The 22973-nt window shown below is 48.5% G+C and overlaps 1 protein-coding gene across 1 annotated transcript in view; it reads right to left on the minus strand.

Moving 5' to 3' along the window:
* COL15A1 (collagen type XV alpha 1 chain) overlaps positions 1-22973 on the minus strand; it is a 116900-nt gene that overhangs the window by 30052 nt on the left and 63875 nt on the right. Inside the window, exons 9-21 of the mRNA XM_010587804.3 lie at positions 21774-21932; positions 20727-20876; positions 19982-20122; positions 13500-13559; positions 12210-12308; positions 10779-10904; positions 9961-10023; positions 4842-4877; positions 4298-4438; positions 3941-4009; positions 3578-3613; positions 3370-3453; positions 1204-1269 (exon numbers count right to left, since the gene is read on the minus strand). Coding sequence (XP_010586106.2) covers positions 1204-1269; positions 3370-3453; positions 3578-3613; positions 3941-4009; positions 4298-4438; positions 4842-4877; positions 9961-10023; positions 10779-10904; positions 12210-12308; positions 13500-13559; positions 19982-20122; positions 20727-20876; positions 21774-21932 — 1230 coding nt within the window. The remainder of the gene's footprint in view (positions 1-1203; positions 1270-3369; positions 3454-3577; positions 3614-3940; positions 4010-4297; positions 4439-4841; positions 4878-9960; positions 10024-10778; positions 10905-12209; positions 12309-13499; positions 13560-19981; positions 20123-20726; positions 20877-21773; positions 21933-22973) is intronic.

Raw genomic sequence — 22973 nt, forward strand, 5'->3', positions numbered from 1 at the left:
AGCTAGCAAGTGGCTATCTAAGATGCATCGATTGGTCTCAACCCACCTGGAGCAAAGGAGAATGAAGAACACTGAAGACACAAGGTAAACATGAGCCCAAGAGACAGGAAGGGCCACATAAATCAGCTACTACATCAGCCTGAGAGCAGAAGAACTAGATGGTGACTGGCTACGACCGATGACTGCCATGACAGGGAACACAACAGAGAATCCCTGAAGGATCAGGAGAACAGTGGGATGCAGACTTCAAATTCTCCTTAAAAAACCAGACTTAATGGTCTGACTGAGACTGGAGGGACCCAGAAGGTCATGGTCCCCAGACCTTCTGTTAGCCCAAGACTGGAACCATTCCTGAAGCCAACTCTTCGGACAGGGATTGGACTGGACTATAAGACAGAAAATGATACTGGTGAGGAGTGAGCTTCTTGGCTCAAGGAGGCACATGAGGCTATGTGGGCAGCTCCTGTCTGGAGGCGAGATGAGAAGGCAGAGTGGGACAGAAGCTGGCTGAATGGACAAGGGGAATACAGGGTAGAGAGGAGGCGTGTGCTGTCTCATTAGGGGGAGAGCGGCTAGGAATACAGAGCGAGGTGTATATGAGTTTTTGTATGAGAGACTGACTTGATTTGTAAACTTTTACCTAAAGCACAGTAAAAAAAAAAAAAAAAAAAGAGTGTGCTTCTTAGTGCAAGTAGATACGGGAGACTAAATGGGCAGCTTCTGTCCAGAGGTGGGATGAGAAGGCAGAAAGGCAGATAAGTGTTGACTGAATAGACACAGGAAACCCAGGGTGGAAAGGAGAAGCGTGCTGTCACATTATAAGGATTGCAACTAGGGTCACATAACAATATGTGTATAAATTTTTGTATAAGAAATTAACTGGAGCTGTAAACTTTCACCTAAAGCACACACACAAAAAAAACCATTGCACAGACATCAATTTGTTACTTACGATTCTCTGAATTCCAGTACACATATTTCTGATGCACAGGAGTGGACGGTTCCATGGCATTGGACAAAACTCTGCACTACCAGATTGCCGCGACAGCAACTTTTCAAGAACGTAAAGTTCTCTTTCCTTTTTACTCTCATATATTCTAGCACTATGGTTCCGGAGCTAAAAGGATTCTAAACCAACCGGAATTTGTCTCAATACAGACATCTGGGTAGGAACCTCACTCTAGGGTAGCTGTGGATACGCACCGGAGGCCCGATGAGTTCAGGAACGTCAGAGAAATTCACGAAGCCATGGGTGATGTTGATCAAAGCCTGAAAGAAAAATCAGACAATGAGGACAAAGAATGGCTTGTTTTCTGCCTTGTTCCTGACAATGAGGCTTTAATTAAAGTCACCCAGCACTAGTTTTTTTTTTTTTTTTAGCATGTTAGAACGTGGGCAGACCTAAATAACACCCTCAAGCCCACTGCCAGCCCACCCACCCCTCTCACTTCTTATAGAACAGCCCTGAGCTGCCTTATCACTTTCCTCTTTTAATTAATGTTTAATGGCACAATGTATGAATGTATTCTCCCTTTTAAAAATTTAAATACACGCATACACACACTCACAGAAAACATGTAGCGTTGTTCTGTGTATTCCTGTATATGTGTGTGTGTGGTTATTTTACATAAATTGCATCGGGCTGTCTGTATTGTTCTTCAACTTGCCTTTTTCACTCAAGTATATAGCTTGGAGATCTTTCCAAGGGAAATTGGTGGCTATGGACATTTTTAGTCTTCACAGACTGCCAAAAAGCTGTCCAACGGGGCTGTGCAAATTTACGCTTCCACTAGAAGCATATGAAAGTACCTATGTCTCCCCATCCTTCCACACACTTGATATTTTTTAATCATACTTTTGTTGTTGTTGTTGTTCTAGTCATTCTTCCCACTATTTGGGGCTTTTTGTCTTTCTGTCATCTATCAGTATGGCATCATTTCTCTTAGGAGCCCACATGTGATGTCCTAATATTAAGTGGAATGCAATCTGGTTCCAGCCCACATTCCAGCTTTCTCTCCAAATTTCCATCTCTCTCCACCCAGCCCATGCTGGCTGTCCCACGCCAGTCAGCTCCTGTGCCTTGGACACACCCACATGTTCCTACCTCTGTGCTCTGGCTCCGGGTGGCCCTGCCACCTAAACTCTGGAAGCCCTGTCCTTCAGGCAAACCTGGTAAAATCCTCCTAGGCTTTCAAGTCCCTGCTCACAGACACCTCCTCCAGAAAGCCTTCCTTGAGTTCTCCTATCCCAAACCATCTTTCCTCTCTTGTTTGCCCACTTGTGTTTCTTTGCCTCTCAGTTATAGTCATTCTCTCCTCCTGCACTGGGGACTCCTCAAAGGTAGGGATTGTGCCTTACTTATCTTTGTACCCACAGGGCCTAGCACAGGACCTGATATGGGGGGTATGGAGATGGGTGTTTGCTGTTGTTGTGTGCCATTACTCAATTTCCAAAGAGGATTACACAACATCTAATATTTCATTCAGCTCACAGTGACCGAGCATGCACTATGTGCCACGCACTGGGATTCAAAGATGAAAAGGACCCTCAGGAGCACGTGGAGGAGACAGGCATGTGAACAGGCCATTGCTGTACAAAGACCTGAAGGAGGGATGGGTGGTCCAGAACATGGAGGCCTACCCCGCAGGGATCTTAATGATGACACCTTACTGACTTCCCTGTTGATGAGGGTGGGGGCAGGGATGTGTTCCCCCCACTTCAAATCAAGCCTTTGACATGAAGGCAGCTGATTTAGAAGCTCCCTTTGGCCCGTTACTCTGCCCCTGGGGAGATGGAGTGGCCTATCTGATTGGCAGTTTGGAGAAGCATAAATGGGTATGCTCAGTTCAGCCCTACCCTTCTTCCTCCTGGGATCCGCCTGCCTCCGGGGAGCATGCCCAAGGACTGGTGGGCAAGTCTGCCGAATCTGGGCTTCAGTTAGCAGGAACATTTGGCTCTCTCATAGGCTAAGTCCTTCAGCTTCACCTCTATCAGTAATAAAGGTGGTATTTGGGCCTTCCTCTTAGTCTTTGATTTTATTTTTCCATTTGTTCAGAGCCTGGCTGGGTGCTGCCTATTCAGGGCTTCCTCAAGACCCCAATACCTCTCATGTTCCTAGGCTGCTTTTGGAGTTGGTCCCCATGTTCCGTCAACCAAAAGAGCATTCTGGAAGCACCATGAGAAAGAACAATGGTAACGGGGTAGGAAGAGACAGGTGTGCCGGCTGGTGGAAGCTCCAGACACCAGATACCCACTCCATGCTCCCTGCATAACAGCAGCCCTGAAGGCAGCCAACTTGTGGACAACCTCCTCTCCCCTTTACCAAGGCCAAAAACACGTGAGTCAAGCTCTGATCTGGATGATACTCACGCTAGACAAGACCTCGATGCGCCCTGGTGGCCCCCGGGGCCCCGGGGGTCCCACAATGCTGGCTCCATCCAATCCCCTGTCACCCTGGTTCCAGAGTGAGAAAAAATGAAAGATTCACTGTAAATGGATAATGGTCCTAGAAGCAGGCTGAAAAGACACTCGCCCCCCCGCCCCGAGACACACACATATCTCAGATCTGTGACCTCACCTTGGGTCCCTGGTCTCCTTTTTCTCCTTTAAGACCCTGCAAAAAAAAAAAAAGTAAACAAACAACACACACATAACACAACAACAACAACAAACTCTTTGGTTTTCTTCTGCTCACTTTGTTCACTCCCATTGATGCCCCATTTCTCCATCTCTCCCCAAGCTCTGGCACTGATTCTGTCCCAGGCAATGGGAGTGAACGATGAGAGGCGAATCCCTCTTTCAGAGCTGGAAGGAAAGAACATCCCACAGAGAGTGAGAGGACCAGACTCTGGAAGGGGAGTCTGCCTCTCATCCCTGGGTCCCTAACTCCAGCCTGACAGCATGACAACCCTCATAATGAAAGCTTCAAAAATCAACCTACACTTGAAGCTGTTGGTAAGGAGGTTCTGGGTTCACTCAACAGCCTGATGCTTCCAGAGCCTTCAGTATCCTAGGAAAGGAGAAAGAATGACAACTTCAGATCAAGCACCATGTCCTGGGCGTCTACCTGTGCCGGGTGTGGTGTTGGGAAATCAGCAATTCCCACCCTAAGAATAGCCTCCTTTCCAGTAGCGATAGTGTACATAGTTCTTTAACCTCTGTAGGACTGAGTAGAACTGCCCCATAGAGTTTCCAAGGAGTGGCTGGTAGATTGGAACTGACAACCTTTTGGTTAGCAGCCAAGTTCTTAACCACTGCACCACCAGGGCTCCTTAACCATAAGAAGAGCGACAATTACCTCAAATCCAAGTCCGATGGCACATCCAGGGCCTGGAGGCCCAGGTGGTCCAGGAGGCCCTGGAGGACCCATGAGCCCCGGGGTGCCAACTTGTCCGTTTTTGCCTGGGGGTCCTGGTAAGCCTCTGCTGCCAGGGTCGCCCTGCAAGAAAGAAGACAGGCTGATTACCCAGCCCTGCATTCACTCAGGGAAGGAACAGCGCACACCTGAGTCAGAAAGGCATTCTTTGAACTTAATTAGGCTGAGGAATTCTCTGATCGGTGCAGCTTCATCGGTGCAGAGCAGCTGTCCTGCTAACTGACATTTGTCTGGGAGATAAGCTGCTTCCCAGCATCTGAAAGCACTTGTGGAGACAGGGTGAGGAAGGAGAACACCTCAAAGGGACTTTACCCCCAGCTGTTCTCCTCCCCTGAGAAGCTCCTTTGAGATGAATTTCTCTGCTCCATGACACTGATATGTTCAATACTCCAGCCCAACAGTCCAATTACAGTAAACCATAGGAAGGAGGGGAAGAAGGAAAAAGCTTTTTTTTTTTTTTTTTTACCTTTTCACCAACTGAGCCATCAGGCCCTCTTGCTCCCTGAAAAAGAAAATATCAAAAGCTAATTAATATATATCTCATAACCAAAACCCAAACCCATTGCCATCAGGTGGATTCAGACTCATAGCAACCCTATAGGAAAGAGCAGAATTGCCCCACAGGGTTTCCCAGGAGCGGCCGGTAGATTCGAACTGCCGACCTTTTGGTTAGCAACCAAGCTTTTAACCACTGTACCGTAAGGGCTCCAGATATATCTCATGTATATATATCTCACAGGTAAGAAAACACAGACTATGCACTCTTAAGTAACAGGATATGAAAACGGGACTCTTTCTGTCCTGGTTTTGGCCGATGTCTCAAAGCCACTGAGTATGGTACGATAGGGGTCAGTCCCCTATGCAAGGCATGCTGAAAGCTGTGAAACCCACTTTTCAACTACGGTACTAGCCCATCACCTGCTCGAGTGTAAAAACCAGGGAGAGGTCACAGAGGAAGAATTGCTTTGGCAAGCTGTCAGTGTGCTGAGATGGTCCCCTTCTCCACCCCTCCGGTGATAGAGATAGGAGGGGAACTTCCTCTACTCTGAGCCAAGGGAAGGGGCTTCAATAACTTGTATGTATCCTCTAGAGTTTGGGAGACACTTCTGGAAACATCTAAAGACCACAAGCTAGCGGGACAGAATGGGGGGTGGGGTTTTGCATGGGAGCAGGCTGCAGGTGCACCCTCAGTGGGGGCCACAGTTCGTATTTCTTGGGGGTTGGATGTGGACCCTGCAGAAAGACGCCAGCTGTGAGCCCCAGGTAGAGGGGAGGGCTGCCAGAAAGGATGCTAGAGTGGTAGTGAATTTCTGTACTCAAAGCCCACTTAGATGCCAGCCTAGATTGGGCTAGGTGCCCTGCATGTGAGAAGGGAGGCCACTCTCTCAGCGGCATGTGGAAAGACATCCTTGTGTGTGTATCCATCCAACAGTGGAAGGCTCTGCTGGGCAGGAAATGAGTACCTCGTCACGGGAGGTGTGCAAGCTGTGGAGGGGAGTCAAAGACTAATATGTCACTGGATCTGATGTTGTGTAACAACCCTGAGGTTGTGTATTTTCTTTCCCATATGTTTTCTTTTGTGTGTGTGTGTATCCTTTTGTGTTCTCTCGTTTGTTTTTTATTGTGGTGAACATACTTATAACAAAACGCTTGTTCTTTCAACATTATTCCCATGTGCAATTTAGTGACATACATTGTTTTCATCATGTTGTAAACCATTATCGTTTCCAGCTTTTTCCTTCACCCTTAACGGAAGCTCAGTGTCTCCTAAGCAGTGAGCCTCCTTATCCCCCGCCCTCCCACCACCTTTGATGACCACTGATAAATGAGGTCTGTATACATTTGCTGGTTCTAGATCTTTCATATGAGTGGAATCATACAACGTGTGTCCTTTTGTGACTGACTTATTTCACTCAGTGTGATATTTTCAAGGTTCATTCATGTTGTAACATGTATCAGGACTTTGTTTCTCAATGTAATATTACATTGTATACATGGGCCACATTCTAGGTATACACCCAAAAAGAACTGAAAGCAGGGATTCAGATACTTGCACACCAGTGCTCATTGCAGCACTATTCACAATAGCCAAAAGACGAAAAAAATCTCAATTCCCATCAACGGACAGATGGGTAAACAAAATGTGGCCCATATATGTAAGGGAATATTACTCAGCCATAAACAGAAACACACGTTTTCTTTATTCTACATCCAAATCATATTCCTTGGTTTATTTTTATTTTTTCACAATGTCACGTGCAAGTTTCCCTCAAGCCCTCAGAAGGAAAAATGCAAATTTCTGAGTCTTTCGAGAGTCTGCTCTTACTTGAAGCATCATTTAAAAAAAAAAAAAGAAAGAAACAACCAAACCCATTGCCGTTGAGTCCATTCTGACTCCTGGGGACACGTGTGTCGGGGTGGGACTGCACCTCACAGGGCTTTCAGTAGCTGTGAGCTTTCAGAAGTAGACTGCCAGGGCTTTCTCATGAGGCTCCCCTGGGTGGATTTGAACCACCGAGCATTTGGTTACCAGCCAAGTGCTTAACTATTTGCGCCACCTAAGGACTTCTGGGAAACCCTGGTGGCATAGTGGTTAATAGCTACAGCTGCTAACCAAAAGGTCAGCAGTTCAAATCCACCAGGCGCTCCTCGGAACTCTACAGAGTCACTATAAGTCGGACTCAACGGCAAAGGGTTTGGCTTTTTGGTGATGACTCCTGAGGAAGCATCACGTCCACACATAAATTAGGACACCTGGCAAATTTCAGAAATCAACAAACATACATGTGTTTTCTCTCCCAGAATTGCCCTGGGCAAACCTGCAGCACAGCGCATGGCTGGTTCTCTGAGCAGCTACAGAGTGCACCTGTGTGGGGGCTGCAGCTGTGGATGTGGGTGTGAGACATTTTAAGTTCAAGACTCAGTGTGTAGGAGGAGTGAGGGGAGGGGGAGTTGGTAAGAAGAGGCAACATGAGTGTAGGTCTGTGACTTTTCCTACAAAATTTAATCTCTTATGAAATGGTACATGTAAAATGAGTTCTGTAAAGCCTGGCAATTGTTTCTTTCCTCTTTTTCTGAGAAATGATCTTCCGGGAAAATCAAGTTACTGTTTCAATTAAAATAAACACACTTGAGAGCGCACAGAAATGGGGAATTCAGTTCAGTGAAGAGGATGGTGTCTTTTGAGTCAGCATTTTCCATGCCTTCATCCAGGTGGAGTGTACAGAAGAACCCCACCCCCATCCAGCTGGGAGGGCCCATCCCTCCATGGAATTCCTTCCTCCACAGAATTCCAGTCAAACTCAGGACTCTCCCACTAGCATGAGGCTCACTGTATCTTTATTGCCCCCTTTTGTTGACATAGCTTATCTCATCAACCACATTGGGGGCATCCTATGGATAGGAACACTGTCCCCATCTTTCCGCAGCACCAGCTCAGGGCGTCCAGACAGGGTCCCAGAGAATGAATGTATGAAAGGCTTCAGGAATGACAGATTAAAATGGTAGATTATCTGAGAAAGTTTCCCTCATTCATCACACGCTAATATTGGCCTGTGCAGACTCTTAGGATACAGAGACAGTGCCCCATGCTCCATGTTTGCCAGGGTGGAGGGCAGGCAGGTAAGCTAACAGCTTTAGTGTCATTGGCTAAGAGGGGTCCCAGCAGAATAAAAGCTGTACTGACGGAGAGTAGAAGGAGGAGGAATATTTTCTGCTCGTCAGCAGTCAGGGAGAGCTTCCCAGAGGTTATATCTCAACTGGGCCGTGGAGGATGAGGAAAAGGGAAGGACATCCCAAACAGACAGAAAACCACGTGCAAAGGCCAGGAGGCTGAAAAGAAGGGCATGCCCAGAGAATTTTGGTTGGCCTGGCTTGTGGGTATGGAGGCCATGTGAGGGAGAGGTGGAGATGGGCTAGGAAGGCAGGTTAGTGCAAATGGTGAAGGGCCCTGAAGGCCTGTTTGTAGGTTATTTGCAGGGCTTCGAACAGGTTCTAAACAGTTCAGTCATTGCCGATGGGAACAAGGGCAGTATACGTGTTGCACAGCAACCAAATCTCTTGCATGTTGGATTTTGACCCGAGTAGGATTTTTTTAGGAAACAGGTGGAGCCCTGGTGGCACAGTGGTTAAGTGATACAGCTGCTAACCAAAAGGCTGGCAGTTCTAATCCACCAGCTGCTCCTTGGAAACCCTATGTGGCAGTTCTAGTCTGTCCTACAGGGCCGCTACAAGTCGACATCAACTCGATGACAACGTGTAGGAAACATGCAGCAGCACCCAGCTCAAAGAGGGCAGCTGACTGTGCTGCTTTGAATGTGTGTTGCTCTCCACAGTCCTACTGCATTGGAAAAATTTCAAGAGCCAAGAATCCAACCTCCCACATCAGGAAACTTTCAGGAACCTGATACTAGAGACTGGGTTATTGGCAGGACTGTGGAGAACAGCACACATTCAAAGCAGTGCATTCGGCTGCCATCTTTGAGTGGGGCACTGCTGCCTGTATCCTTAAAAAAAAAAAAAAAAAACCAAACCCATTGCTGTGGAGTTGATTCTGACTCATACTGACCCTTTGGGACAGAGTAGAACTACCCCATAGAGTTTCCAAGGAGCACCTGGTGGATTTGAACTGCTAGCCTTTTGATTAACAGCTGTACCACTTAACCACTATGTCAGCAGGGTTTCTGCCTGCTTCCTATGCAGAAACAAGGGCAGCATATGCATTTCATAGCAACCAAATCTCTTTTGCATTGGATTTTGACCTGGTCTGTTTCCTAGTCAGGTCAAAATCTGATGCACAAGAGACTTGGTTGCTATGCCATGCACATGCCGCTCTTGTTTCCATTGGCCATGACTGAATCACTTAGAACTGGTTTGAAGCCCTGGTTATTTGTGGTTACCAAGGGCAGGTGGGAGGGGGTGGAAAAGGGGACTCGCTGCTTAGGAGACACCAAACTTCTGCTAAGGGTGAGAGAAAAAGCTGGAAACAGATAATGGTGATGTTCGAAAAACATGATGAATACAGTTAATGCCACTAAATTGCACATGTGAAGAACGTCCAAATGGCAAATTACAAATAGTTAGGGCTTTGTCCCGTAGGCAGCGGGGAACCAGTGTTGTTTCCTCAGTGGAGAGGGCAGTGCCTGGTGAGAACCCTGCTACAGGAAGAGAAACTGGGCAGCTGGGTGAAGGAAGGATTGTGGGTGGAGAGAGTGGGGCACCAGTGAGGAGCCAGATGCCAGAGGGTGAAGTCCGAGCAGCGTGCAGAGAAAGATGAGGGATGTGGAAGTCAGATTGGGTAGTCTTGGCAAGTGACCAATTGCGGTAGGAGATGGGGAGAGAGGAGGAGTTAGAGAAGACTGTTTTTTAGTCTGGGTAACCAGGTAGATGGTAATGCCCTTCTCCGAAGCTGGGAACACATGGATAGAGATGCTGAATTCAGGTTTGGGCATAATGAGTCCAGTAATGGCTGAGAGGATCAGCAGGGGTGACATTCACATAAGAGGGAGGGTCAAGCCCGGAGATCAGAGAGAGGATGTATGGCCCCAGGGGCTCCCATGTGCTGGAGCCCTCCCACCTTCTGTTACCTTCTCCCCTTTAATCCCAGGAAGTCCGGAGGCTCCATCAAGTCCAGGCTGTCCTTCTGGGCCCTGGGGAACATCAACAACAGCAATCAGCCCACAACATCTCTGATAAAACCAAAAAAACAAACGCATTGCTGTCGAGTCGATTCCGACTCACAGCAACCCTACAGGACAGAATAGAACTGTCCCATAGGGTTTCCAAGGAGCGCCTGGTGGATTTGAACTGCCGACCTTTTGGTTAGTAGCTGTAGCCCTTAACCACTACACCACCAGGGTTTCCATCTGAGATAAGAATAATAAATAAACTCTTATTGGAAAAGAAAAAGGGGGGCAGGGTTGGGGGGACCCAGTGGGTGAGGCCAGTGAGCCCAGGGCTTTGTGCCAGGTCCCAGGATGTCCTCAGCCACAGTGTGGCCACCGCCAGTTGTACACCTCTGGACCAGTGCCCTTCACTTTCTGAGTCACGTTTTCTCCTCTGTCAGGGAGTTCTGGCACAGTTGGACTGGATGGTCTCCAACAGTCTCCCAGTCCAGGCCCAGTGCTGATATCCTAGGATTCTATGATCCTACATAGTCTGTGTTTCCTACACTGACTAAGATACAGCAGCAAAACACTGTGTAGGATGATGCTTTTCTTGGTGCGACCTCTCATGAGTCTTAGTAATGATTCAATGAGGAGGATGTCTGTTTGCAAACATTAGCTAGCTGCTCTTTCCCTGTTGTGTGCATTAGCCAGCGCTGAGGGTCTGCAATGTGGACACCCTTCCCTGGCCATAGAAAGCCCCATAGCTACAGGGATGGGAGTTGACTTCAGAAACTCACTGGGGGCCCAGGTTCACCAGCAGCTCCATCCTTGCCAGGAGATCCGGGGGGCCCCATGAAAACATCAGCTCCTGGTGTTCCTGGAATCCCGGGTAAGCCAGGTGGGCCCGGTGGGCCTGGGGGGCCCTGGAAAACAGACATTCTTAGAAATGGCTAGGGGGAGGGCAGTGATAAATATACACTGAGCACATATGTTCTGTACATCCTCTCCATTCCTTATAACAGAGGCAGGGATTGGTATTTCCACTTTGCACTTGGGGAAACTGAGGCTTATGAGATGATGTGACTTACTCAAAGGTTCGCACTCACATAGCTAATTAATAGAAGAGCTGGCATTTGAATCCAGGTCTTCCTGATCCTATTATTTTATGTTTTCTCCCTAGATGTGCGTAAATAAAAAAAACCTAATTAGTCAACAGAGGAAGGAGAGTCAAGAATAGGAGAGGAATATAGAATGAGTGTCTAACTGCATCCTTGAACAACTGCCTTCTCTGCTATAAGACCAGAAGAACTGGATGGTGCCCAGCTACCATTACTGAACATTCTCATTGGAGATTCCATAGAAGAATCCTGATCAAAAGGGGGAAAATGTAGAACAAAATTTCAAATGCTCACGGACTCCAGACTTTCTGGAGCCATGAAAGCTGTATGAACCCCTGAAACTATTGCTCTGAGATAACTTTAAACCAAAAATATCCGCTGAAATCACCTTAAAACCAAACGAGTTTAGCTTAACTAGTAAAAAAAAAAGGTCTGCCTTGAGCATTATGCTCTTTTAAGAACTATCTATATGGGATCAAATTGACAACGGCAACTTGAAAGATTAGATAGCTGCAGCTAGAGAAGGGAGGAGTCCTTCCAGGCGTAATTCAGAGAGGGACGAATGGAGCCTCAGCCTTGGGTAGAGGCCAGAGAGGGAAGAAGTGCCAACGAGGGAAAAGGGAAACAGACAGGAACAGTGACCTGGAGAGGTAAAGAGAGTGTAGTCTTAGGGTAGGATTTCAAGAAAGATCTGGAAGCCAAAGTGTGAAATGCTACCCAGAGAAGAGGTCTCTCTAGTGAGTAAGGGGAGAGAGTGGGGGCAAAAGCCAAATTGTAGGGGTGACGGTCAAGTGGTCCTTTTGCTAGAGGTTGTGGTGGAACAGCCTGTTCCAGAAGGCTACCAGGGAAAGGAGGGAAGTGAAGAAGAGGCCCTAAAAATGAGGTCCAGCTCATGCTCACTTAAAATGGAGCTCATAAAAGTAGAAAATGTCAAACATGTGAAACCGTAGAGGGAAAACTATAACGAACGCCAGTTAGCCCATCACTGGCCTCAGCAATATGAGTGATGGTCAATCTGGTTGCATTTACAACCCAACCACCACGTCTCTCCCTTCTGGATGATTTCGAAGGAAATCCCAGACACTAGGTCGTTTAACCCATGTAACTCACTCTTAACAGCTCCTCACTGTGCACCAGGTCACCAGAGCCAGAGCCCAAGTCCAAGTCGGAGCCCCAGGCCAGGCCAGAGCCCTCGGCCTCTGCTTCCTTCTAGAGAGAGAAAAAAATCTCAACTTGGTTTCAACTGCCACTTTCCAAGGACAGCCATGTTCACTAAAAGTTTTTCCCATACTCTGCGGCCCTATGACTTCTGCTCCCAACTTTCCTTCCGGACTTTTCTCCCACGCCTTTCTACAGCTACCCTCCTCTCTCGCCCCCTCCTAGGTGTGCAGAGGACACACGGTCAGTCCTCTACCATATACCCTCTCCCACTTCCTCAGCCTCTTTTCCTGCCTTGCAAAGCCCTTCTCGTCCTAAAGGCCCAGTTCCATGGTCACTTCCTTTGTGAAGTCCTCCCCGTCCCATTTCCAGGTGGAATCATCCCTCCTTCTTTCTGTCCCCATCGACCTCTGTTGAGGTCTCTATTGGGCACCACAACCACTGGACTTGAAGCTTAGTTTTACTTGTGCCTATCGGTCCTTCTACACTAGGGCATCTCAAGAAGAGGCCCAATCCTGAGACAACTCTGGGTGCCAGTGCCCAGCAGGAGGTCTGGCCCCAAGAAGCCACTCAGTGCATACTTGTTGAATGGTATCAAATTCTCCCAAAGAAGAAAAGGGAATTGCCAAAATGTCTCTCTGGTACTTAATTCATGAAGACAGGAACCAGACTAAGACTAATTCAATCATTAAAAGCATATGTATTGAGCACCCGTTAAAAGGCTGGGTTGTGGGGTTATACTGGGCTTAGGATGATCATGATGATATGTGTAGGGGGGTGGGAGGAGGAAGATGCTGATGCTGGAGGCTGATGCCATTGTCCGAGAGAGGAGGAGACACTGCTCAGTCAGGCTCGGCGGGTCCCGGTGACTCACAGGGTGGATGTGGAGGAAGGAGAGGGACCACATGTGAAGGTTTCCTTGTTTCTCCCCTGATGACCAGGTAGATTAGTGCCTTTCCCAGTGTTGGGGACCACAGGAGGAGGAGTAGGTCTGAGGACATAGACGTTAAGCTTGGTTTGGGATACGCTGAGTTCGAGGACCCTGTGGGCCATTCAGGGCCCAGGATGTAAGCAAATTCTGCTCCTAAGTACACTATAGGGTCAGGTAGAGGGGAAAGCCCTGAGCTCTGTCTGGGCGGTACTGTGATGGCTGCCATAAAGAATCTTCAGCCTGCGGCTATTCTTACTGCATCCCTGGCTTCTGCAACCTGTGGGTGTGACAAGCATGGGTGGGACTCTTACTGTGGGTCCAGCAGGCTCAGCAGGTTCAGGGAAGCCAAGAAGTTCTTCTTCAGCATCAACCTAAAGAGAACAAAATGGCCAATGAAGCACTGGGCACCCCCTCCCACTGCCCCTTTTCCTTTTGAATAGAAACTGTTCATATTTAAGACCGGAGTTACACAAGACTGAATAAAGGGACTGTCCTTTACAGAGACAGCCACGGGGGTGCCTTGGCCCACTCAGGCTAGGGAGCCCTGACTTTCCGTACCCACTGGTGGGGTGGATGGGGAGAGGTGGAAGGGCTGGGCAGTGGAAAAGTGTTACACGCACGCCCCTCGTCATCTAGGATTTCCCCGGCCAGGCCCAGCATGGGTTCCCCTCTGGTGCCTGTCTTGCTCACCCAGCTCCTCCCACCAGCCTTGCAACCTTAAAAAAAAATTGCCAGTTGAGCTGGCTTCAACTCATGGCGACCCCATGTGTGTCTGAGTGGAACTGTGCTCCATGGGGTTTTCAATGGCTGATTTTTCAGAAGTAGATCTCCAGGTCTTTCTTCCAAGGTGCTCTGGGTGGCCTTAAGCATCCAACCTTTCACTTAACAGCTGAACATGTTAACTTTTTGCACCACCCAGGGAACTTTTAAGGGTGCTTAATTATCCACGGGTCTGCCTTGCCCATGACCATGGGCTCCTGGAGGGTAGGCAGTGTGCCCAAATCGCCTCCAGGTCCCAGCGCCTGGCACACGGCTGATGCTCAAGAAGAGCTTTTAGAATGGCAGAAGCACTCATTTGCAAAGGAGAGTGAAAGAATAAAATGAGGAAAAGTGGCATCCCAGAAGGCATTTGGTTGTCAGGAAGAAGCCAGAGAGATGGCTGCTTTCATAAATAAGGGGACAGAATGCACAAAACCACCAAGAAAGAGTAGAAACATGGAGTGTAAAATCCCCAAAACGTGTGGTATGACGTCCCCGCTCACATTCCCCTGCTGCTCGGCAGATCCTGCTGAAATCTGAAGTCCATTTTCTCCCAAAAAAAGCCACTGAGGCAGCCAGAGGTAGAGAAGAGTGAGGAACGCCCTCCCCAGGCCCCCAGCCCTCTCTCTTCCCTATAAATGCTGCAGGCAGACTCAGAAGGCACCAAAGAGGAAGCCCTGTCTGCCCTAGGGTGGGGTGGGGGGTGCCACAGTCAAACAACTCCCTGGGTAGCCCTGGGGAAGTGAGGTGGGACAGAGGGCTAGGGCCAGAGTGGAGAGAAGAAGGGTCCCCAGAGGCAGCTGAGTTGCTGCCTGTGGCCAAAGCAGACCGTAGGCAGGGCCCCCAGGATATGGGGCTCCTTGGGCTGTGGGCACATCCCCTTTGCATAGTTTCACAAGAGCAGTTGTCTCAGTAAGAGGAATTTCTTATCTTTCTGTGGTGACCGACATCAGATGAAGTCTTTTCATAAACTATCACCTCCCTTTATCCTGACTATTGTCCTGTGGGGTAGTCATCACCACCCCTACTTTACAGATGAAGAAACTGGAGCAAAAAAGTGGTAAAGAACTTGCCTGAGGTCCTACAGCTAACAAATACACCCAGGTCTGTGGGCCTCTGAAGCTCTGGTTTGGCCCACGCTTTCCAGGAAGAAAATCAGAGGCAGTGACTGGAGCTCAGACACAGAGCCCCAGAATCAGAAGGACCCTCCAATTCTATATGGGGAAACTGAGGCCTTCAGAAGTCAAGGGACTTGGCCAAGGTTACCAGTTGCTAAGGAGATGAGACCTAGCCAGGACACAGTCCCATGCTGCTTGTGCGATTCTCCTAGACTCTCAATTCCATCTCTGTTGGGCTCAGTCCCCTTGCAACTCCTAGAATTACCTTAATCAGAACTGACTAAATTAACCCCAAATAAAATGCTCAGGGCACTTGACTGGGAGCCAACGTGTCCTCCAGAACAGCCACAACACAAAGCTTTTCTCCTTTGGGCCCAGCGTGTCCTTTCGTTCCCACACGTCCTCTTTGAGCCTAAGACAAGAAGATGTGGTTAAAAGTCGGTCAAAGTGTGCTTGGGACATGGAGCTGCTGAGCTCTGATAACACTGTCTGGTCTGGTGAGTGGCTGTGTCCACTGCACTTGGCAGATAATACTCTCCCAGGTAACTGTTAGCTAAACAACCAGTGGGAAGGCCATGGTATCTGAAGTCACACAGACCTGACAATCAGTTTTATCTTCTACTAGAAGTGTTCCACAAACACAGATTTTGAAATATATGATTTCATTTTAAGGACAATGTTCCTTATATGTTGTCTAAAAAGCTCTAATATATAGTCTGTCCTTAGAAATGGAATGACCTCATTTGGACCACTGTGGGCTTTGCTGCCCAACTTCTGGTTCATGTCTGAAGATGGGTGGTTGCAGACAGTGCAAAGAACAAGGGCAGAAAGTCCAGAGACCAAGACTCTCACCTCTACCCAACCCCTTGGGAGCTGTGTGACCTTGAGCAAACCCTACGCCTATCTGGGCCTCAACTGCAACTGAGCATGTACCATATGCTAAGTCAAGCTTTTGTGTACTAACTTAGTTAATCCTCGCGACAACCCAAGAGGTAGGTACTCTGATTTTGATAACGGTTTTCTGCATGAGTAAACTGAGAAAGGGAGCGGTGAAGAAATTAGTCAAAGACACTGACCAATCCAGGCTTGGACCCTCATCCCACCCACTCTACTGTACTGCCTTGGCTGACTCTGACATTCAAAATGATCCTAAGGATACTCCACAGTGGGTTCTTTCATGATTGTTTTTACTGTGCTTTTAAACTATCTGCTCAGGATTCGAGGCATCCATTTTATCAAAGGTTCCTGAAAAATTCAGGCACTGAAGTGGAGATATCTCATCATTAGTTATGTCCCAGGATGGAATGCTGCATGGGTTTTTTCTATTTTTCTCTTCCTGGAGATTTTTAAAAATCTCATAAGCCCCCAAGGCAGAAAACAACCACCCACAGTTCTACACTTTGAGGCAACAACTGTTAACATTTAGGATATTTCCTTCTAGTCCTTTTGGATGTGCGTATTTTGAAATAGTCAAGACCACAGAAGACACTCAAGTCTATAACCAACTTTTTTCACTTAACATTATATGGTAAGGATTTCCCCCCATCATTATCTACTTCTAATAAATATAATTTTAACAGCTGCATAATATTTCATTGTTTGAATATACTTTACTTCAATTAATCCCTCTATTGTTGATCAGAGCCCAGGTGGTGCCATGCTTAAGAGCTCAGCTGCTAACCAAAAGGTCAGCAGTTCGAATCCACCAGCTGCTCCTTAGAAACTTTATGGGGGCAGTTCCACTCTGTCCTATAGGGTTGCTATGAGTAGAAATCGACTCAGTGGCAATGGGTTTATTGTTGATTAGTTAAATCATGCCCAATTTTTCTCTATTGGGCAATACTGAGATCAACATGCTTGTACAAGAAGACTTTTTACATCTCAGACTATCCCCTTTAGAATCAGTTCCTAGAATAGACATTTCTGGGACAACAATATGTAGTTTTTAAGGTTATTAACATATGTTGACAAAGAGCTTCCCAGAAATAGCAAACTCATCTCTCCTCCAACCAGCACTGCTAGGCTCACTAGGCCCTCACCAAGCACCAATTTCTCAACGAAGAAAATACAAAGGATCTAAAGGACAACTGGCCCAGCTTCTTCAACAAGTGGCAAAAAGAGAAAAAGAAGGTGGGACACAATCACAGATTAAAAGACTTAAGAGACGTATCAACCGAATACAATGTGTAGACCTTGTTTGGATTCAGAGTCTCAAACTCACTGTAAAAAACCAAACCAAACCCATGGTCATCAAGTCAATTCCGACTCACAGCAACCCTACAGGACAGAGTAGAGCTGCCCCATAGAGTTTCCAAGGAGCACCTGGTGGATTCAAACTGCCGACCTTTTGGTTAGCAGACATAGATAGCTCTTAACCACTACACCACCAGGGTTTTCAGGCATTTTGAAAAAACAACCAGGGTATTAGATGATTTGAAAGACCAAAACCAAACTTATTGTTGTCAAGTCGATTCCAATCCACAGAGACCCTAAAAGACAGAGTAGTACTAGGTTTTCCAAGGCTGTAAATCTTTATGGAAGCAGACTGCCACATCTTTTTCCCACAGAGTGGCTGGTGGGTTTGAAACCGCCAAACGTAGATTAGCAGCTAAGTGCTTAACCACTTCACCACCAGGGCTCCCTTGATTTGAAGGAAACATTGTTAATTTTGTTAGATGAATAATGACATGGTGGGGGAGGAGAGGCCCCAGATCAATATATTAGCAATGTATGAGAAAAATGATATGATGTTTGGGATTTATTTTAATCTATTCCAGGCCTCCCCACTCCTCTTAAAAAGACAGTGGTAGGAGGTAGGACAGATAAAACAAGATTGGCAAAATGTTGAGAGCTGTTCAAAGTGGGTAATGGGTATGTGGGGGTATATTATACTATTCTAAGTCCTTTTGTGTATTTTTTGGAATTTCCGTAACACGAAGTTAAAAAGGGAAAAAAGGAGAACTGGTACTATCTAAAGGTGCGGTTGCCAGTCACTAGGGGAAGCTTGGTCAGGGTGTTTTGCGTAGATATACCTTGGGGAGAGGAGCAGAAAAGGGGTTTAAGTTTAAGAGTCACAATGTGTGCACTGGGGGCCACAGGCACAGAGCTAGCCCAGTGGGTCCCGGAGCTGGCTGCCCACTGAATCACCTGGGAGCCTGAGCCCCAGCACCAGTATCTTGCTAACTGGTCTGGGATGGGACTCAGACACTTGTACGGCTTTAAGCTTCCTAGGTGTCTATAATGTGCAGCCAGGGTGAAAAGCAGAGCCCTTGTTCTTCTCCCTCCTTATAAAGATGGTGACACTGAGGCTCAGGAAACACCCTGAATCAGTGGCGTCCCGGGAAGCATAACCTCAGCCTCTTGGCTCCAGGCCCGGGCCTTTCTGCCACACCACACTCTCACGGATGAGAACATCAGTAGGTGAGGTTCAAGAGCAAGAGCTCTGCCGGCCAGCCTGCCTGGGTGCCAATCCCCACTCTGCCTCTTGGAGGGATGCCCTGGTGGGCAGGTTACTTCACCTCTCTGTCTCGCTTCCCTTACCTGTCAAATGGAGATCATTCGCCTTATACCAGAGAGTAGGGGGTGTGATCAAATTACACGAATTTGGAGTACAGAGTGCTTCATAAATGTCAGCTCACAAACAATTTATTTCCTGTTCCATTTTGACCGTGAATTCCTTGGGTACAGGAACTAGGTCATCTTCATCTATCTCCAGGTGTCTGGACTGAGGACCCTGAGTTGACGCCCCAGTTTGTGAATTCCTTGAGGGCAGGAACTAGGTAACATTCATTTCTATCTCCAGGTGTCTGGACTTAGGACCCTGAGTTGACGCCCCAGTTTGTGAATTCCTTGGGGGCGGAAACTAGGTAACATTCATTTCTATCTCCATGTATCTGGACCGAGGACCCTGAGCTGATGTGCATGGAATCAGTGAATGAATCAACATACGCATGGACCACTCCAAATAATGAGACAGTAAAAAATGGAACAGACGCAACACGTGATGACCACGGACCAGTAGAAGAGGCCCTTGAGCAACGAGCATCCGGGAATCTTGTTCTCAGACCTTCTGTCCCACAGCCTCTCCCCCTCACTGGTCAGCCCTGGAGCCCTGTGGCTGACAGACCACATGCCAGTAGCTTGAGTCATGGCTTTCAAAGTGTCTGTGACCAAGTGTTACTCCGGGACCTGATGAGGCCACGCTGGTCACCAATGGAGTGTTTCCTTTAAAAATATTCACATTTGAAGAACAATTTCATTCCCTGAGTCACACAAGCCCACGCTGAGGACTAGCCCTGGGCTTCCTGTTTCTGAAAGACAAAGTCACAGCACTCTATGTGGTGACCAATGCTGTTTGTGCGCAGAGCTTTCCAAACTGCCCTCCACACATTCTGTAACTGGATTTCACAGCTGCCCTCTTTTACAGATGAGGAAGCTGAGGCCCAGAGCAAGGGAAAGATCTGCTTCAGGTCATTCAGCTGCAGCCCAGAATCACAGAACCTCATGTGTAGTGGCCACCTCTTCCCACGCACCTCTGATACTCCGATTTCCTCTACAATCCCTGCCAAGTCCTATCTGCTTTCACACTTTCAGGATGGGGATCTCAGGACATTTGAGATGGACATTGCGTCTTTGGACAATCTTCCTGCTAGAAAGTTCTCATTCCAGTTAAAGAGGTGGAAATTCGGGACATAAAGCCAGGTCTCCTAGATTTCTACCTCTTGCTTTTTCCTCTACAAATTGCAACTTCCTTGAGTCTTCTCCTGGTCCAAGTCCCTTGAAATGCCCAAATTCAGAACTTTGCAAACCAAAATGAAAGTTCACTTCCAAGAAAGCCAGGGCACTCCCCACCCACAATTCTGGCCTTTCTTTCTTCCCCCGTAAGATTTGCCGAGTCAAATCTTCATGCCACTTACTGGAGTGACGGCCCTTTCAGGAGCAGCTGTGGGTGCGGGGAGCGGCGGCCCACCAGGGGGCGCACCGCCAGACTCTTCTCCCCAAGCCATAGTAAGAGGCTCCTCTGTTCCTGCTGATAAATCTTCTTCGTCACCAGAACCCTGGAAACAAGACCAGCACGGGGAATCGGTCACCTCACCCACTATGCAACTTGTGCACAGCTGCCAAACCCAAACCCACTGCCATCAAGTTGACTCCGACTCATAGAGGTCAGGGCATTTTAATAATTGCCATTTCTGTGATGCTAGCCCAATTTCAAAACACTTCTTACTACAGCTTCTTTATCCCCAACATGTTCACAGACTCACAGGCTTGCACATCTCCTCCAAGGTGCACTCCCCACACCCAGCGATGGGGAGCTCATGGCCTCCCCAGCAGCCCCTTCCAGCCTTGGGCCGCCCTGCCTCTGGGGAAGTTCTTCCTGGACAGTTAGGAGAAAGCAGGGTTAAGACTCTGACTTCCTCTGTTCTGCTCTGTCCGTCACCTGCTGTCCTCGATGCAGGCTACCCGGTTAGGCACCCATCGTGAAACCAAGTGTCCATCTGCCTCTGGGGAGGCCAGTAACTGCTCCGTGCCATGACTCTGACCTCTCTCCCCCATGAGCCATGCTGAGGCAGAGACGGCACTGCTCCGTGCCATGACTCTGACCTCTCTCCCCCGTGAGCCATGCTGAGGCAGAGACGGCACTAGGTGACAGACACTTACCGAAGTGTTCTCTTGTCCAAGAGCCACTGTGGGTGTGAGGAGGGCCAGCCTATCTGTGGGGACCATGCTGGCCTCCTCCTCCTCAGTCGTGCTGAGTGGCACTTCCGTTGTAGCTGCTGCTGTTGTTCTACCTTCTTCACCGTTTGGACCCTGAAACAAAATTGGTGTGTGGATCGTGCCACTTCACCCACGTCCCTGGGCCAGTGGGTGTGTGGCTGCAGGGAGGGCACTGCTGGGGTCACCAGGTAACTGGCATCTTCATAGCTTCCCTTCCATTGCTCACCTAAGACCACACCTCCACTGCACAGACTCCTGGCAGCCTGGGGTTAGAATGCAACTCTCAGGTCATCCCTTCCAGCAGCCCCCCAGCCCCCTTTAGCACATCTCTGCCAAGTGCCTATCTGCCCTTAGCTTGCACAGCTCCAGAAGCTGGGGGTTCAGCACTTCCACAGGAAGCCCTTCTATTTTCACACAGCTGCTAGTCAAGGTCTGGTTTCTACTAAGCCAAGGCTTGGTAGAAATGGGACCTGGTTTTCTCACCCTGTGAGGAGTGCTTTGCCTTTAAAGAAGGATGATGCAGGGAGGGCAGGGGGGAGAGGAGGAGGAGGAGAAGAAGGGAGAGGAAGGAGAGGAGGAAGAAGAAGAAGAATAGGAGGGGAAGGAGGAAGACGATGATGACAATGATGATGAACACAATGATGAAGACGATGACAGTGACCATTTTGCTAATTGAAACCACCCATGTAACTGCCAAGTGGCCTGGAGAGCTCTGTGGGCTGGACACTGTCAGGTGTCCCCACTGTAAAGTCTCCCCAGATGGGCATTGGACCAGAGGTGGAAGGCTGCCTAGCCAGTGCAAGCCAGGCCAGGGGAGCAAGCGTGTGGGCGATCTCAAAGGTCAGAGTTGCTGACCTGTTATGGCCTGATAATTCCCCTCCATTCATTCGCTCAGAAAATATTCACTGAGTGCCTGCCATTTGCCAGGGATGAAGGCCAGTGGCTGCTCCCAGCCACGACCTCAACCTCCCAGCCCTTGACACTCCTTACCAGAGTGGCCTCTTCCTCCGGCTTCTCGATAGACATGGAGAGGGCCAGCCCCTGGGTGGGCAAACTGCCAGCCTCTACTTCCCCAGCACTGCTGACAGGCACCTCAGTCTCTCCTGATGCTGCCGCCGCTACTGTTAAACTTTCTTCATTATCCGAACCCTGAAAGGAAAGACATCATGGGGGACGGTGTCACTGGACCCACCACCCCGATTCAGTGTGCCTGTGGCTGGAGGAAGCAGAATGCATCTTGTCACTCCCTCACCTTCAAAGCACTTGAACATCCAAGTCCTCACCTTGCACTGGTGCCCCAGTGTGGCATCAGTACAGAGACTGGGACTCTCAGACACCACCCAGGGTGTGCGTTCCACTCCAGCACCCCACCAGAGTGGTTCACCCTGCTCCTACTTCCAACCTGCGGCACTCACCAGCGGGTCCTTCCAACTTCTGTCCACACTCTGGAGAGTGGGGCTTCTCCTGGGTGCCTAAACCCTTGTGCTGGGACAACACCCAGGCCTTTGGACTTGGTAGCTTTCTTGTTGGGGGTTGTCTATACTCACTGACCACTTGCTCCTCTCACTCCCTCCTCAGCCCAGTGCAATCGGTCTTCCACCCCCCCACATGCTTAAAATTACCCTCCCCAAGGTCGCCAAGAGTCAAGTTTATAAATCCAATGGACACTTTCCAGTCCTTAACACAGTGGCACTTTGGCACAATCTGACACTGTTGACCATGCCCTTTGTTGTTGTTATTAGGTACCATTGAGTAGATTTCAACTCATAGCGACCCCATGTAACAGAGCAGAAATGACCCCTAGGGTTTTCTAGGCTGTAATCATTATGGGAGCAGAATGCTGGTCTTTCTCCCACAAAACCACTTGCTGGGTTCGAACCACCAACCTTCTGGTCAGCAGCCGAGCACTGAACCACTGTACCACCAGGGCCCTAGTGTGAACTAACTCTATCCCTCATATGGACCACAGACATAGCTTTTAACCTGCCTCCAGGTTTCCCCAGTCTTTCTCCCTCAATAGTCGGGGTGATCTTTCTAAAAATTTTCCTTGTTCAATGCTGTTCAATGGTTCCCATTCTGCTGAATACTCCCAGGCTCCTTGCCATGGCTTCCTAGGCCCATTATGGTCTTAGAGGCCTCTCCAGGCTCATCTCTCCCCTTCCCCAGCTCACATATTGCACTGTAGGTATG

This window comes from Loxodonta africana, chromosome 9 (assembly GCF_030014295.1).
Source record: "Loxodonta africana isolate mLoxAfr1 chromosome 9, mLoxAfr1.hap2, whole genome shotgun sequence".
Classification (NCBI taxonomy): domain Eukaryota; kingdom Metazoa; phylum Chordata; class Mammalia; order Proboscidea; family Elephantidae; genus Loxodonta; species Loxodonta africana.